The sequence below is a fragment of the Pogoniulus pusillus genome, chromosome 7 (genome assembly GCF_015220805.1).
Source record: "Pogoniulus pusillus isolate bPogPus1 chromosome 7, bPogPus1.pri, whole genome shotgun sequence".
Taxonomy (NCBI): domain Eukaryota; kingdom Metazoa; phylum Chordata; class Aves; order Piciformes; family Lybiidae; genus Pogoniulus; species Pogoniulus pusillus.
In genome coordinates this window covers 42,655,306-42,672,281 of record NC_087270.1, presented here as the reverse complement: position 1 = coordinate 42,672,281, position 16,976 = coordinate 42,655,306, and the positions used below count along the sequence as shown (strand labels likewise).

The 16,976-nt window shown below is 47.9% G+C and overlaps 3 protein-coding genes across 9 annotated transcripts in view; 2 read left to right on the top strand and 1 right to left on the bottom strand.

Moving 5' to 3' along the window:
- Positions 1–10,780, top strand: part of RIN2 (Ras and Rab interactor 2) — an 80,081-nt gene extending 69,301 nt beyond the window's left edge. For all 5 annotated transcript variants that reach the window (XM_064146718.1, XM_064146719.1, XM_064146716.1 and 2 more), the window contains 4 exons: positions 2,247–2,552; positions 4,403–4,534; positions 5,196–5,359; positions 8,932–10,780. In XM_064146718.1, the coding sequence (XP_064002788.1) occupies positions 2,247–2,552; positions 4,403–4,534; positions 5,196–5,359; positions 8,932–9,246 (917 nt within the window). In that variant the 3' untranslated portion in view covers positions 9,247–10,780. The remainder of the gene's footprint in view (positions 1–2,246; positions 2,553–4,402; positions 4,535–5,195; positions 5,360–8,931) is intronic.
- LOC135177059 (cysteine-rich venom protein kaouthin-2-like) overlaps positions 1–16,976 on the bottom strand; it is a 216,639-nt gene that overhangs the window by 101,887 nt on the left and 97,776 nt on the right. The gene's annotated exons all lie outside the window — the stretch shown is intronic.
- NAA20 (N-alpha-acetyltransferase 20, NatB catalytic subunit) lies at positions 11,769–16,067 on the top strand. 3 transcript variants are annotated; one of them, XM_064146713.1, is made up of 6 exons: positions 11,769–12,179; positions 12,313–12,337; positions 12,423–12,513; positions 13,528–13,663; positions 14,657–14,802; positions 15,168–15,750. In XM_064146713.1, the coding sequence occupies exons 1-6, from the start codon at positions 12,127–12,129 to the stop codon at positions 15,191–15,193; spliced, it is 477 nt and encodes a 158-aa protein (XP_064002783.1). In that variant the 5' UTR covers positions 11,769–12,126; the 3' UTR covers positions 15,194–15,750. The 3 variants fall into 3 exon arrangements, with proteins under 3 accessions (XP_064002783.1, XP_064002785.1, XP_064002782.1); XM_064146712.1 differs by lacking the exon at positions 15,168–15,750 and adding an exon at positions 15,767–16,067 and having other exon boundaries at positions 11,775–12,179; XM_064146715.1 differs by lacking the exons at positions 14,657–14,802; positions 15,168–15,750 and adding an exon at positions 15,767–16,067 and having other exon boundaries at positions 11,770–12,179.

The following is a 16,976-nucleotide window of genomic DNA, read 5'->3' as shown; positions in this document are numbered from 1 at the left end:
TGCTTTAGGTGATCCTGCTCTGCAGAGGGATTGGACTTGATCTTCAGAGGTCCCTTCCTTCTGTGATTTCCTTTGCCTCCTGTTAGCTGTAATATCATCGCTGCTTTGTGAAATTGTCTGACCTGATGGCATTAACAGCAGAGAAACCACTAGGAACAGCCTCCAGCAACAGGTACTTGGACCCCAGCTTTGAGCAGACCTGTGAGGGTTAGCTGCTCTCCTCCTCTGTGCTGGTTCAAATCCATTTAACTTCCTGGAGAAATCGTGGAGTGTGATTGAGTAGATTTCAAGGCAATTCCCAGGCACTGCTTTTGGAGCCTTGATGAATTGCAGCTACGGAAGACACTTCCTCACCATTCATCCGTGTGGGAAGCTGCAGAAGTGGCACTAACCTAGTAAGGGTTGAGGGCAGAGGACTTGAGGCTTCCACTTCTCACTTGTAGATAACAAGCCCCAACCAAGGACTGGGACTCTGCGGGGGAGTGTTTAATTCCAGCAGCATCCAGTTCCTACAGCCTCTGGGGAGGGACTGCTGCTGCAGCTCCCTCTGTGCTGGTTCTACAGACAGCAGGCGAAGCAGATCCAGACTGGTGCCCATAGGGGATCAGCCACAGAAGTGTACTGACTTTTCCTAACTCCTGCCCCAGGCTGAGTGCTCCTTCATGGCATGCTTCCTCTCTGTAAAGTGTGGCCACTGTCACTTTTGGTTACCAGAGGCTCACTAAATGGTAAAGAAGTCAGCAGAGATCCTCAGCGCCCTTGGACTGACAGTGACGGAGCGCTCAGCAATCTGTAATGTAACAGGAGGGCAAGAAAGGAGGCTGATCTAAAACAACCACCTAAGAACAGGCAGAGAACCTGGCAAGGCATGAGTTGAATGAAGCTTCGAGTCACCACTGGTGGCAGGGGTGTCCACTGCTAGCTTGTGTGGTCCAGCAGTGACACAGTTTCTCCTTGCCCCGCTCTTTGCCCTGCCTTTATGTGCTCCCAGTGCCGCTGCCTGCTGTGGGCTCTGGTCCTGCCCCACCGTCGGGGTGTTTGTGCAGGGACCAGGCTGAAGGGTCTCCAGTTTCTCCTGTGCTAGTGGGAGTTCACCGTGGTACAGACAATTGATGTGAGCTAATTACTAATGTAAAGCTGTGTTGGCATAGAGACACTGAGTGGGAGAGGAAATCAGCTTATGAAGTCAAGGTGTGCAGAGAAAAGGTTTCAGCAAAGAGCTTTCTCTGCTGCCATGATCCACGCTTTGAAGAGTGACTGTTGAAGAGAACCTTGAGTAGAACAAGAATAAAATAAGCCCCACAGTTAGTGGTTGCTGTGCCATGTGCAGGCTGTTGCCAAACCGAGAGCTTCAGACTTGATGACAAAGCTGTCTATAAGCTTGCATGATGAAATCTGAAGCTGGACAAACACAGCTTGGTTTTCATTTCTAGTTTAAAGCCCATAATCTGTCCAGCCTGGTAAAGATCCTGACAAAGCTGAGCCAAGTTTTTGGGGACCTTGTTTGAAGTGTAATTCCTGGTGGAAACTATGCAGAGGCGCTGGGCTCTCGTGCCAAGGCAGACAGAAATACGGCTCTGTTTCGCTCTAACTTTGACAGAAGCTCTAAGCTCACAGGGAAATAAAATTTGGAGACTGCGAGACAGCAAAAGGAAAAAGTTCACTGGAGACACAGTTTTGGGTCGTGGGTGGGTGTTGGGTTTTTTCTCCTTTTTTTCCTTCCTTTTTTTTTTTTTCCCTTTTTATTTCTTCCCCCCCTTTCTTTCCCCCCTATTTTTTTTCATTTCTCTCTTCTTTTTTCTTTTCTTCCTTCCTCTTTTTCTTTTTTCTTTTCTTCCTTCCTCTTTTTCTTTTTTCCTTTCTTCCTTCCTCTTTTTCTTTTTTCTTTTCTTCTTTTATCTTTTTCTTTTTTCCTCTTCTTCCTTCCCCTTTTTCTTTTTTCTGGTTCCCCCTTCTTTCTTTTTTCTCTCTCAAAGGCTTGTACTCTGTGTTTTTTTTCTTGTTTGCTTGTTTGTTTTGTGTTTCTTTGTTTTCATATTCCACACATTGCCAAAAAAAGACAATGGAATGTGAATTCTGCTCTGCCTTTTGGGTTCTTTTTAACAAACATCTGGAAGCTCAGCTTGTCTAATAAATAAGCTTTAGCAAGTAGGGTTTGCCCTGGGATCTCTTTTGGGAGTGGTTCTATCAATACTGGCTCGGCTCTAGAGGAGGAAGTCAACTGGACTTCTGTTTGCTCCTTACAGATGTTGTCCTGGAGAAGGCCATGCACAAGTGCATTCTGAAGCCACTGAAGTGCCACATTGAAGCGATGCTGAAAGAGTTTCATACTGCAGATGGTTCTTGGAAGCAGCTGAAGGAAAACCTGCAGTTGGTGCGGCAGAGGAATCCTCAGGAACTGGGAGTGTTTGTTCCAACGCCAGACTTTGTAGACGTTGAAAAGATTAAAGTCAAGTTCATGACCATGCAGAAAATGTATTCACCTGAAAAGAAAGTCATGCTGCTACTGAGAGTCTGCAAACTGATCTACACTGTCATGGAGAATAACTCAGGTATGGTGCTACTCAGGACTCAAGTTCACTGATGTTCCAAACCTGGGGTAGTCTTTGGGGAGAGGAAATCAGACTGCTTGATCCTGCAGATCTCTCTCCTTGTCCTGGAGCACTCCTAGCATGTCATTGCCCTTCTGAGAAGGATTCTGCCTCTCTGCTTCTTTCCTGGTACCTCTGATGAATCTGGCAGCACGTCTTACAAAATCAGTGTGGAGCAGTGCTGCAGAGCAGCCTAAAAAAAGTACAAACCAGAAAACCAAGAGCTTTGCTTATTTGTGTAGCCTTTAGAAGCTGCCTGTCAGAAAGGATGTCCTGTGAGCCTTGGGTTAGACACTAATTCTAAGCACGTGCGTTTCTGGAGATGGTGATAGAGGCAACACCCAGTATTTAGCTCTACTAACTCAGTTGCATGTGCAGTATGACAGCTACAGGTGCTCTGTGTAAATGGGTGGAGGGAAGCAGCTTCTGCTCCAGTGTTTCTGGCTTGCTGTGCCTCTGAATAGTCTCACCTGGGCACTTTTCCATGATTTTGGAACATCAGTAACATCTAAACATGACCTTGAAACCTAGATAATAAAATGGGACTACAGACCAGCTTAGACCTGCCAAGTCAGTGGCACAACTGAAATGCTTTGCTGGGTGACACTGAATTCACAGGTGCAACTCTGTTGCCTTATCATGAGCCAGCCCCTGGTGGCAGTGGGAGATGCTGTTACTGTGGGTTTGGTTTTTTCCCTATAAGCAGCTGCAGGTGTCTGACAGTTTTCTAAGTGAGCATTGACTGTTTAGGTGGGTCTGGTGCTGATCAAGATGCCTACCCATGAGACTTGAGATGAATGGTGACAGCTTGTGACTCTTTTGCCTCAGACACTTTTGCAAAGTTGGGTCCAAGCTTCTGCCCAGCTGCTTATTCTTGTGTAAACTCTGCATTTTAAAATAGCAATGGGAATCTTGGCCTTGAAATGCTGTTGACTGTTTTCTCCGTGCTGTGTTACCACATTGAATAAGGTAAAGCAAAATATCGAGGGGTTACTGGCAGTTAACTGTTATCCTAAAGGCCTTGGGCTAAGATGTGGCAAATGCTCCTTGGATTGCCTTGTTTTGCCATGTGAAGTTTGTAAACCATGGCACTGAGCCAGCAGCTGTTGGGATGTCTGATTTCTGAAGTACTTTTAGCCAGAAAATAGTGTTGTGTCTTAGCTGGTGTGAATTCAGACATCAGCCCTTCAGTCACCTGAAGTTTAAAGAAGTTCAAGTTAGCTCCTGCTCTTGGTGGCTTTAAGTCACCATCACACCAGTTCTGTGATGAACAGTTTGGTAAGATGCAGAGGTCTGGCCACCTTGCACTTAAACTGTTCAGAAAGTACAATAACAATAATAAACTGAGCTGGGTCTTCAGGAGGCTTTTATACTCAGGCTCTTCTGCTGGTATACAGACTCAGAAACTGCTATTTGTGGCTGGATCCTTCTAGAAAGTGGCTGTTGTCTCCACATGAATAAAGAGAATGTCTATTCATCATCTCTTACCCAGTGATGAAGTGCAGGTGGAGGTCAGGCCAGACTGGTATCGCAGCCTTTTGTGACTTCACCAGCTGAGCTGACACCAAGGTGAACTCAGTCTTTACATTTTGTTGCATGCCTCAGGGAGGGCATCATCAGGTTTATCTTGATAGAAGTTGGTCTCCTGTTCCATGAGTGTCATATGATGCTCTCTCTCTGTTGGTAACAGGAAGCTCTACAGTAGTGCAAACATTCTGCTGCCTTCCCTCAGCACTATGAGTTTTTCCTTCTAAACGCTAGAACTGGTGTAAGGATGTGGCTTGTCTGTCACTGTGTTTCCTTCCACCCAGGGAGGCTGTATGGAGCTGATGACTTCTTGCCTGTGTTGACCTATGTACTAGCCCAGTGTGATATGCTGGAGCTGGATACTGAAATTGAATACATGATGGAGTTGCTGGATCCATCTCTGCTGCATGGAGAAGGTAACCTATTTATGTGTATTAGAATCAAGTGAAGGAGTAGGGGAAGGAGGATTCTTCCTCATAGCAGTTGAGTAGAAATCCTTTCAGAGGGAGTCCTGAAGTCAGCAATGTCAGAAGCGTAACAAGAGAATCCCATGATTATTTCCTTCCTAAACCAAGAGAAATCAGGTTAGCTGGCAGAGCACATGCTGAGTGAGCTGGGAATCTGCTACCTTAGGAGGCCATATGATGCTTTCAGCAAAGGAGGGGAGGCTGTCAGGCAAGCATACACTCTGCAGGTGTACTTTGCAACTACCAAATGTGGTTATCCATCTGTGCCAGAAAATACCTTGAGAGTGTTTATAGGGCCACAGGATTTAATTAAACTGTGAGACACACAGCTGCAGTGAGACACTGGCACAGGCTGCCCAGGGAGGCTGTGGCTGGCCCCTCCCTGGAGGTGTTCAAGGCCAGACTGGATGAGGCCTTGAGCAACCTGGGCTAGTGGAAGGTGTCCCTGCCCGTGGTGGGGGGCTTGGAACTAGATGATCTTTAAGGTCCCTTTCAAACCAAACTGTTCTGTGAAAAAAATATTAGCGTTTGTACTTCTGACTGTGACCAGCTGGACCCAGCCTGATGTTTGTGACCGCTCTGAAAAGCTTTTCCTTGGGGTGCTTCACAGGAGGCTACTACTTGACGAGTGCTTATGGAGCACTTTCACTGATCAAGAACTTCCAGGAGGAGCAGGCTGCTCGACTGCTGAGCTCAGAAACCAGAGATACTCTCCGGCAGTGGCACAAGAGGAGAACAACTAACAGGACGATACCTTCAGTTGATGATTTTCAGGTGACAAAAAAAAAAATCCAACAAAGGAGGGGATGTTTTATGGGGTTTTTGTTGGAAATCTCCATTTGAGAGGTATGATTTGTAATGATGCTCTTAAGGCCACAAGGTAAGTGGAGTGAAACAGTGCTGACAGTGTTGTTGGTAAGTCTGCCTTGGTTTTGAAGTCTTTATGCTCTACAATAGTGTTGTTAGGATGGTCTGAAGAAAAGCCTAAGTAGTGGAGCTTTTGAATCCTTCTATTTAAGTCATATAGAGCAAGGAGAAACTGAATCATATCTTAGACTCAGCTTCTCTGTGTGCTTTACTATTAGAAAGAACAAATGCAGGTTTCCAGTGGTATAAAGCAGCACAGCTCCCCAGTAGCTAATGGTGGCATACAGCAGGTATAGAGAGGAGAGGTGGAGCAAAAGTTTGGTACAGTTTTAAAGTTTAAGAAAGAGGTAGAGTTCTGCACTATGGATGTCTTCATGTTTGTGTTTTTTTTTCTCTCCCCTCAATTTCTCACTGCTCTTTCAGAGTAGGGCAGTAACTTCAACTGAAGACTAACAAGCCAGTCAAGATTACTTCATCTTTTAAATCCAAGCCTGCATGTCTCTTGTATGGTATGCTGTTGATTGTCTGTTCATCAGTTTGTGGACTGAAGCAAGAAGGCTGTTAGAACCGAGAAGAACTTAGTCCTTTGTGTTCAGCTGTTTGCAGTTCATCCCACAACACAAAGCTGACAGGCCAATGACAACCATCAGTTAGATAGGATGTAGTTAGGAGGTGTGGGGTCATCAAGAGATAGTGAAATCTTTCAGGTGAGGCTTTATCTGTGTCCATGTAAACTACTACACCACAGAACAGGAAGGAGTTGGGAAAAGAAGCAATCTTCCACACTTTGCCTCTTTTGGGAGGAAGAGGACTGTTTAAGAGAAATTCCAAACTATGCAGAGAGCACAAAGCTAGTCCACCTTCCTCAGATCCATTTAATGTTCTGCTCCCTGTGCTTAGGTGTCAGATTCAGGTAGCTCTTTCTAGCAAAACACTATGGATTTCATAGGGAGAATTCATCACTTGGAATTTCTGCTGGCTGACTAAATGACAGAAGATTTTCAGCAGGATCTTGTACTCCATTTCACCCTCCCTTCCTCAGCAAAGAACTTCATCCAAGGCAACTATACAGCTGGGTGCCTACTGGGTGCAGGAAGGTGTAGGGGATGAGGGAAGAGCTGGCACCGAGTGTGTCCAGTGTGCTCCTTCTGTTGTCTCTTAAGAGACAGCCTTGAATCAGTAAGGTCACAGCGCTTCGAGGCAGCCAAGCATTCCCTGCAGCTTTTCACCTTCTTTCTCCACATCCTGCAATCTGAGATGAAGCACCTTTCACCACCTTTCCACGTGTAACACAACTTCAGCTCAACTCCCCTGTCTCACACTGAACCAGGATGCAGTCATTGCCTCTCTGGGATGTAGTCTCATGCTTCTATTTGGACCTTAGAAGGCCTTCATTCTCCTTCCCTCAAAAGGATGGAGAAGCAAAAAATACATTGTGATGATGATGAAGTATAACTGCATAAATAATTTTGATAGTCTGTATATGACTCAACAGGTGTTTGCCTCTCCTTAAAGCAATCCTTTCCACCTTATAGCTCATGCACAGGGCCTTCTGTGCCTGGAGACATTTACAATCAGACTTGAAGTGGCCCCTGCAGCCTGATACAGTCGGAGGTGGCCCTGCTGTCTGCAGGGCAGTTGGACAAAGTGACCTTGGTCCCTTCCAACTCAGTGCAGCCTGTGAATCTGTGTGCTGACTAGACTGGAAATTAAAACTTTAGTCTCTTTTGCTTTATCTAGGGCTGATTTTTAAATCATACTAAGCAAAATAAAAAGGATTAGTCCTAATCAGTGAGGTTCAGTCTCAGTTGTTTAAGATCTGTTGCAGAGCTTCATTGTTTCAGCCTACAAGCTATCAAAACTACGTTACTAAAGACAAGAGTGGGACGTGCATCATGGCAAGGTTCTTCTCAGTCTTAACTTTTAACAGCTTGGCTTTATGAAATGTCAGTTTTTACCACTGTGATTTAGAAGGCAATTTATTCAGCATGCATAGGTACCAGCTTAGCCAGCAGACAGGTCCTACTCGCTGTCAGTTTTTCTCTACCTCCTTTAATGTTAGTGGGTTTTACTCTTTAATAACAGTTAATTGTCTTTTCTTGTTTAAAAGTACATGGTAGCAGGCTGCTTTGTTCCATGTGTCCAGCTTTTTTGTGGGTGTTTTGTTTTGTCAGCTGACTGTGTGGGGTTGTTTTTGGCTTGGTGTGTTTGTGTTTTTTCCCCCCCCCAGTTGTTCCTGTTTGTTTCACTTTGTAAATGCTTTTTGAAAGGCAGACCAGAATTTCATGTAGGTTACACTTAGAATTTGTACATCTTACCACAGCTGTAGTCATCCATCGGTTTGAACAGAAAATAGGTTCAATTTTTGCCTCAAAATCTTACAAATTGACTCTTGTTTTGGAGGGTAATTTTTCTTTCTGCATGCCTTTAAGCCTTAATTAAAAATGCTCTCATATGAAGCTTGGTTGCATCAGGCTCAGACACAAATTGCCACCAGTTAACACGATGAAAGTGCCCTAAGTGGTGATGGATTATCTTCTGCATACCACAGTGTACAAGCACAGACAGTTTAGCATGCAGCAGCTTGTGAGCAACACCGTGCTGCTGGCAGAGGCTCTTTAACATTCTTTCTTCTTTTTCCCTTTTGTGAAGCTTCTGTTCTGTAGTGTTGACCCAGCAATGGCAGCAGCATCTCCAGGGTGTGCTGCTCTAGATATCTATTTTGCTTTGCAACATTTTGTTTCTTAGCAGGGCCAAACATCGAGCCCTGTTAAAACCCACTGCTCTTTTCCAGGTGGCTTTAAGGCTGTGTACATTTGCTTTTAATTACCATACAATGGAATCATAGAATGGTTTAGGCTGGAAGGGACCTCAAAGCTCAGCCAGGGACACCTCCCACTAGAACAGGTCACTCAAGGCCTCATCCAGCCTGGCCTTAAACACCTCCAGGCAGGGAGCAGCCACAACCTCTCTGGACAACTTGTGCCAGTGTCTCACCACCCTCACTGCAAACAACTTCTTCCTAGCATCCACTTTCAGTCTCCCCTCTGCCAGTTTAAACCCATTACCCCTTATCCTGTCATTATAAGACCTTGTCAGTAGTCTCTCCCAGCCTTCCTGTAGCCCCCTGCAGATCCTGGAAGGCCACTCCAAGGTCTCCTGGAAGCCTTCTCTTTTCCAGGCTGCAGAGCCCCAACTCTCTCAGCCTGTCCTCATAGCAGAGCTGCTGCAGCCCTCTGAGCATCTTGGTGACTGGACTGGCTGCAGCAGCTGCTAAGCTAAGGAAGGGAGACTGTTGGCTTATGAATTTTTAATATGTCCACCATGGGCTTGCCGCAGGACAGTTCACAGGGAGGGCCACTGGTGTGCATTTCACAACTAGAAGGTGGAGAGGCCTGCTGTTTGTTGCTGACTCTTCAGTTCTCTGAGGGTGAGTTTTGGTTTCTTGAGTCTCTGATGCCTGTTTTCTCATTCCACAGAACTACCTTCGTGTTGCATTCCAGGAATTTAACAGTGGATGCACAGGAAAGACCTTACTAGTAAGGCCGTATATCACCACCGAGGATGTGTGCCAGCTTTGTGCTGAAAAGTTTAAAGTGGACAATCCAGAAGAGTACAGCCTGTTTCTTTTTGTGGATGACACCTGGCAGCAACTGACAGAGGACACCTACCCTCAGAAAATCAAGGCAGAGTTGCACAGCCGCCCGCAGCCCCAAGTGTTCCACTTTGTCTACAAGCGCATTAACAGCGACTCGTATGGTGCCATCTTCCCAAACAGTGAGGACTCAGCTTAAACCAGCAGCTTGGCATTTAACTTCTGTTCCTTAACTGATGAAAAAAGATCTCCTTAGGAGCTAGAACAGGCCCTAAACCATGAATGCCCAATAAAACACACACAGACACTTCTAGCACTGCTTACACAGCCTCCACGTAAACCATTCCCATGGCCAGTTACCTGCCACCAGCGTGTTTGAGTAAGCAGCCCAAGGAAGCTGAAGTTCTGGTGCCAGACTCTGTTGAAGCCTGTATTACTCTGTGGCCCTCTGCAGGTCGTTTTTTGCTGTAGCAAAAAAAGAAAAAAGTCTATTTTCTTACACTCATCCTTTAGCCAAATGTAATTTTGATTTAAATATGTATGTATGCTAGACAAATATTTCAGTAAAGTGGCTGGTAGGAGCTCGGTTTTACCAGCTGGAGTTTGAGAAGTCTGTCCGATGCAGGGCATCAGTTAACTCATCATTACTGGATGATTGCATCCTCTCCTAATTTTGTGTTGTTTTTTTCCTTCCTTTTTTAAACTACAGAAAAATGGCCATGTTTTTATATATTATATAAAATAGAAATTTTATAGCAGTTGCAGGTAAACTGTCAGGGTTGGGTTGTTGGTTTTGAAGTATTTTTTTAACTACAAAGTATTCTATAATTATGCATGTGATCTTTTTAACATTTAATATACAAGAATAAATTTCTTGCTGGTTTTAGAGTATTGCATTAAAGGCCTTTGTGGTTTCTCTTTTCCTATTACAGGAAAGTTGTTATGGAACTTGTTATCTGTAAGAAGACCTTAACTTGGGTGCTGGTGATTCCAGTGCCTTTATCTGAGCTTGATGTGCTGTTATTTGGATTATTATTCATGTGCAGTCTTGTAGACAGAACTAGGGGGTTGGAAGAGGAAAGTGAAAGAAAAGGATGTAGAGAAGGAGCAGAGAATGAATGTAGAGAACCTGATTTTAGGATTCAAAAGTTCTAGTCTGCTGGTTCAGGCTCCTTGCAGAAAATAAGCAATGGAGGTCACTAAGGAACTTTTCCGTAAGCAGTGTCACAGAAGAGCAAGGGGGTTTGACAGCAGCTATCCCAGACACTATTTGTGTTAGCAGAGGAGTAAGTCTGTCAGTGAGGTGAAGGAGAACACTAACTACTTTGTGTAGTGTGTCCTGGACGGAAGGCTGTGTTGTAGCATTTAGTGGTTTCTGTTAGCGGGTGAGATGTGAAAGTCAGTCCTGCCTATGCAAAGATAGAGTGGGTATGAAATGTGGGTGTTCTGTAGGGCCGTCCAAGATTGCTCATGCTGTGGGTAGCACTTTGAACCCTACTGCAATCAGTCAGAGCTACTCTTTTTTCAGAGGGACATGGGGCTGTCCCCAGTCTGGTGTGAGCAGTGTAAGCATGGGGCAGATGACTGAACAATGTCGTGGTGTGTTGTACCTAGAGAGACCTGTAGCGGTGTTGTCGGTTTGCCATGTATCTGAAGCCCCTGGCACATCTTTGTACTTCGTTTTGTAAATGGTGAGTTTTGCATATAATAATACATTGTAATACTGAACTCTGTGTTGGGCTGCTGTGTGCTGTGGTTTCTGGGATGTGGGGGTTACTGTTATTTCACACGTGGATGTTTCGTGTAGGCACTGCAGCTGCTTCTCACACTGCTCAGCCCACTTCATTTGCAACGGAAGGACGCAGCAGCACCAGTGTCAGGATACTGAGCATGCTTGAGCTGAACAGGCAGTGGAAACACAGAACGGTTTGGGTTGGAAGTGACCTCAAAAATCATCTACTTCCAACCCCGCAGCAGGCAAGCTGATGAACTGCTTCTGCTGAAGTTAAGACTAACACTGAGTGCTGAAAACTCCATTTCCGTATGATGCCAGCAGCTAGGGGAAGGAAGGACTGCAGCAGAGAGGCAGAGTCCTAAGGAACTTGGAATTCGAGCTGTGAAACAAGGGAAAGCAAAGAGTGTAAGCAGGGAAATGCACACCCAACCCCCCTCAAGATGATTCCTCTGGCTCCTCTCCGTTTCCTTAGAACAGTTGCACTGTGCTCTGCAAAACACTTCTCACCTTTCATCATGCCGGGAAAAAGATGACGCAGAAAACTAACAGGAACTTAGACCTGTAAAAATGAACTTCACTTGAGGAGTTTGATGTTAGAGACGTACTGAAAAGCGAGAAAAAACTCCCACCTGAGGCGGGGCTCTTTTTGGAACGGCGAAGGAAGGGGAAAGGCTAAAGCAAAACAAAGCTGGAGGTTATAAATCCCTGTATCTTAGTAACAACCCTGGCTTCAGAGAAACTAAGCACTACAGTATTGGCTTAGTCGTGAACTTAGCCTTACTTAAACGTTACTGTGCTGCTGCTCTTGCGCCGTGCCGTGGTTCGGGAGCTCCACACGCCCGCAGAGAAAAGGAACAACTCAAGCTGGTAAAGCAGAGCGAGAGCTGCATTTTCCATAAAGCCCTGAGCCCGCCCCTTTCAGATGGGAAGGTAAAGCCAAGGGCTCACGGGGGGTGCCCTCTGCCGCTGCGCGGCGGAAGGGGCAGGTCTCGACGGTAGCAGCTCCGGGACACCGAGCCGGGGGTGCCCTGTGCCGCTGCGCGGCGGAAGGGGCAGGTCTCGGCGGCAGCGGTTCCGGGGGCACCGAGCCGGGGGTGCCCTGTGCCGCTGCGCGGCGGAAGGGGCAGGTCTCGGCGGCAGCGGTTCCGAGGGCACCGAGCCGGGGGTGCCCTGTGCCGCTGCGCGGCGGAAGGGGCAGGTCTCGGCCGCAGCGGTTCCGGGGGCGCCGAGCCGGGGGTGCCCTGTGCCGCTGCGCGGCGGAAGAGGCAGGTCTCGGCCGCAGCGGCTCCGGGGCAGCGGAACTGTTTCCGGAGTAGTAGCGGCAGTGACAGCGGCGGCGGCATCATGACCACCCTCCGCGCCTTCACCTGCGACGATCTGTTCCGCTTCAACAACATGTAAGTGGCGGCTGTTGTCCCCTCTTCCCTTCTCCGTCCCTCTCCCCGTCTCTCGTGGGGCTCTCTCTTCCCCGGAGCTCGGGGCGGCCCCCGGCAGGCCCGGGCCCGTGGTGATCCCTGCTCTCCCCCGCAGCAACCTGGACCCGCTGACGGAGACCGTATCCTTTGTGCCGGCCGCCGGGGCGGGGTGTGGGGCCTGGGGCGGGCGGCGGCAGCAGCTTGCTCCTTAACCGAGCGCCCCAGTACGGGATCCCCTTCTACCTGCAGTACCTGGCCCACTGGCCCGAGTACTTCGTCGTGGCCGAGGCGCCCGGCGGGGAGCTGATGGGTTACAGTGAGTGTGCCGGAGCACGGCCGTGCCCGCTTTGCCGTCTCGCTGCGTTCGGGGGGGTTTGTCACTCGGGAGCTTTCCTTGCCCTTCTCGTTTCCCAAATGCCTGACCAAGGGAGAGGAGCCTTGCCTGGCGCCTTGCGCGCTGTGAGTGCCTCAGGGCATTCAGTGGACTCGGAGCAGAAGGGCCTGGTGCGGCGTTGGTGGCTCGCAAGGACTCTTGGCTGGCGGTGGTGATGCCCGCCCAGGTGCTACACAGGTCAGTGGCTGCCCAGAGCCACTTCTGCAGCCTGCGCTCGGCTCTGAGCCCACACTGACAGTAGTGAGCTCAGTGCTGGGCCGAGTTCCACATTGTCTTCTGGCCCTGTGGATGTCACTTGCTTATCGCCTGTGCAGTGCTTGTGTTTTCGCGGAAGCACAGTTCCCTCTCCCCCTTTTTTCGGCAGTGGGGTCAGAACAAGGGGTGTGCAGGGACCAGGGAAGTAACACTTTAAATGCAGTAAGGCTCAGCCCATTTGTTGTACGTTAGTTTCTCTGTGCTCACCACGTCAGTTGCTTGTGGGCAGTGACTGATGTTTGTAAGTGGAGTTCCCTGTAGAACTGTGAGCATTCATGAGTGAATTAACACTGGTGCAGTCTGGATAGAAAGGGCAGAATCTACAAAGAAGTCTCCACTAACTGGGTTAGTTTTGGGCTCAGCTCTCCATTCCTTCGTGATTTCAGTCAGATGCTGACTTCTGCTCAGTTCCTTAAAATTTGCATTTGAAAATCATGCTTCAAACAAGCGAATTTGTCTTTTTTTGTCTTCACACTAATCAAATTCCTGTCATACTTGAGCAAAATGGCATTTTGGTGGCTGCTGAGGCGCAGAGTGGTAACACAGAGATCCCTGTTTGAGTCTTTACCACAGTCACTGTCACGTTTGTTTGTGACTCCTGTTTGCTTGGCTGCTCTGTAAAGATGTGGGGCTGTGTGTGCTGCAGAGGTGCTCCTGTGCTGATACTCTGTGTGTTCACAGTAATGGGTAAGGCAGAAGGCTCAGTGGCTAGGGAAGAGTGGCACGGGCACGTTACTGCTCTCTCTGTCGCGCCGGAGTTTCGACGGCTGGGCTTGGCTGCTAAGCTGATGGAACTGCTGGAAGAAATTTCAGAAAAGTGAGTACTGTGCTTGTCTTCAGATTTATCTTTCAAAGTAGCCCTAGAGTCATAGAAGGGCAGAGCTTGGAAGGGGCCTCCAGAGACTGTCGAGTGCCCGTGCTAAAGCAGGATCACCTAGGGCAGGTCACACAGGAAGACATCCAGGCAGGTCTCAAAAGTTCCCAGAGAAAGGGACTCTGTGTCAGGTGTCTCTACAAAGATGTGTTAAAATGGGTGCAGTAAGAAAAGTGTAGCTGAAGGAGGTTCTCCTTCCCTGTCTATTCTGCCTTGGTGAGACCACACCTGGAGTATCGTGTCCAATTCAAGAGGGACAGGGCTCCCCAGTTCAAGAGGGATAGGGATATGTTAGACAGCATCCAAAGGAAGGCTACAAGGACCATGAAGGGACTGGAACTAGGAGAAAAGACTGAGACATCTGAGGCTGTTTAGTCTGGAGAAGAGAAAGCTGAGAGGGGATCTTAATTAGTGTCTATACATATCTGAAGGCTGAGTGTCAAGAAGAAGGAGACAGGCTCTTTTCAGTGGTGTCCTGTGACAGCACAAAGGGCAATGGACACAAACTGGAGCACAGGAAGTTCCACCTCAGCAGGAGGAGAAACTTGTTTATTGTGAGAGTGATGGTGCCCTGGAACAGGCTGCCCACAGAGGTTGTGGAGTCTCCTCTCTGGAGACTTGAGACTGGCCTAAATGTGTTCCTAAGTGACCTGTGCTAGGTGATCCTGCTTTGGCAGGGTAGTTGGACTGGATGATCTCTAGTGGTTCCTTCCACCCGCTAACACTCTAATTCCATGAAAAGTAAAAGTGCAAGTTGTGCCTCTGCTGGGTTTGCCCCTTGGTGAGGGCGTGCATCTGTTAGTACAGAGTGAGCACCGCCCGACTAGCCTGCTGCTCCTCAGACCTCCTGTGGGGCTGCTGGCAAGCTGGGGCTATTGCTTTGAAAAGCATGCAGCTGCCTTTCTTACTGTGGGGTTTTAACCTGTGCTTCCAAAGGAAGGGTGGATTCTTCGTCGATCTCTTTGTGAGAGTGTCCAACCAGGTTGCAGTAAATATGTACAAGCAGCTAGGCTACAGCGTCTACCGGACAGTGCTGGAGTACTACTCTGCTAGCAACGGAGAGCCGGACGAAGACGCTTATGGTAAGTCTCTTCTGCCTCAGCTTGCTTAGATTTATGGAATGGCTTGGGTTGGAGGTGATCTTGGAGGTCATCTTGCTCCATCTCCCCAGCACTGCTAGAGACACCTGCTAGATTCATTTGCCTAAGGTGTCGTCCAGCCTGGCCTTGAACTCCCCCAGGCAGGGGACAGCCATGACTTCCCTGGGCAACCTGTTCCAGTGTCTCACCATCCTTAGACATGCTCGTGTTGAGGGTTCCTGGGCCGGTTCATATGGTAGTTTGGGTTTGTTTTGTGTTTTCTCCTATGAAGCAAGCTCAGATAGTTGTGGATGAATGGGATCTTTTCTTGTATCCTTTGTTCGTTCAGCCTGACGTTTCCTTTCCAGGAGTTTCATGCAGTGTTATGTTCTGATTGATGAAGTTGCTACCAGACAACAATAAGAACATCAAACTATTGGAGAGTGTCCAGAGGAGGGCAGCCAAGGTGCTGAAAGGTCTTCAGGGCAGGACTTAGAAGGAGCTGTTGAGGTTGCTTGGTTTGAGCGTGGGGAAGAAAAGACTGAGAGCAGACCTCATCACAGTCAACAGCTTCAAGAGAGGCAGCAGAGGGGGAGGAATTTACCTGCTCTCCCTGGAGACCACCAGTGAGACACACAGAAGCAGAATAAAGCTCAGACTTGACACTAGGCAAAGGTTCTTCACTGGAAGGAGAGTCAGTCACTGAAACAGGTTCCCTAGGGAAGTGGTCACAGCACCAAACCTATGGAAATTCCAGGGGCATCTGGACAATGCTCTTAGTCATAGGGTTTAAGTTTTACGTAGCCCTGTGAGGAGCAGGGAGTTATATTCTGTGATCTTTACAGGTCCCTTTCATTCTGTGATTCTAGGAAGTCTTCTTGCTTAAAACTGAGTAACAGAGTTCACTTAATGTGGCTTGTTGCAATGACTGCCTTGTTGTAATAGCTTTTACTTTCTTTTGCTACAGATATGAGAAAAGCTCTTTCCAGAGATACAGAGAAGAAATCTATTATACCTCTGCCTCATCCTGTGAGGCCAGAAGACATTGAGTGACTGTAATCTGTGAGACTTAGAGAAAAAATTACTTAAGAGTGTCAGGTCCTTTTTCCTCCCAGCCTCAAGAATTTATGGGTGAGAAGTCTTAGGCTCTGTGTTTTCCCTCATGAAAATGCCACAAGCTGCTTCTCTTGGTAAGGGCTGCCTACTGCTGCACTTGCTTTCCAAATATTGGGAGTTCATAGACCATTAAAATGTAATTACTTCCTGTACAGTGTTTTCTTGATTTGATTACAAACCAAAACTACCTGAAGTCATTAATTATAAGAACTCTTCAGATGCATTAGTGCATGACCGGAGGAAATGCTGCATGGTTCCCAAGACATACAGCAGGGGAAGCGATGCATTGGTGTTTGTATGGAAGATCAACTGGTTAGACATAGTGCAGGAGTGCCTTTCCCTTCCTTGTGACTGGACCTGGGTTCACTGTCCATTTGAAACAGACTGACACCAAAGCAGTCAGAGATTTCCATCCACTGTGGAGTCTGTGTCTCTGGAGGCTTTCAAGGCCTGTCTGGATGTGTTCTGATGTTGCTCCATGCAGCACTACAGAGGACAGAGTGGCTGGAGAGCAGTCAGGCAGAAAGAGACCTGGGGGTGCTACTCCACAGCTGGCTGAACATGAGCCAGCAGTGTGCCTAGGCAGCCAAGAAGGCCGATGACATCCTTGTCTGTATCAGAAACAGTGTGGCCAGCAGGACTAGGGAAGTCCTGGCCCTGTGCTCAGCATTGGTCAGCCCAGTTCTGGGCTCCTCAATTCAAGAGAGATGTTGAGATGCTGGAACATGCCCAGAGAAGAACACCAAGGCTGGGGAGGGGCCTGGAGCACAGCCCTGTGAGGAGAGGCTGAGGGAGCTGGGGGTGTGCAGCCTGCAGAAGAGGAGGCTTGGGGGAGGACATTTCCAGTCTCTTTAGCTATCTGAAAGGAGGTTGTAGCCAGGTGGAGGTCGACCTCTTTTCCCAGTCAACCAGTGATAGTATGAGGGGACCAGCCTCAGGCTGTACCAGGGGAGGTTTAGTCTGGATGTTAAGAAGAAGTTCTGCACAGAAAAAGTGATTGGCATTGGAATGGGCTGCCCAGGGAGGTGGTGGAGTCACCATCCCTGGAGGTGTTTAAAAAG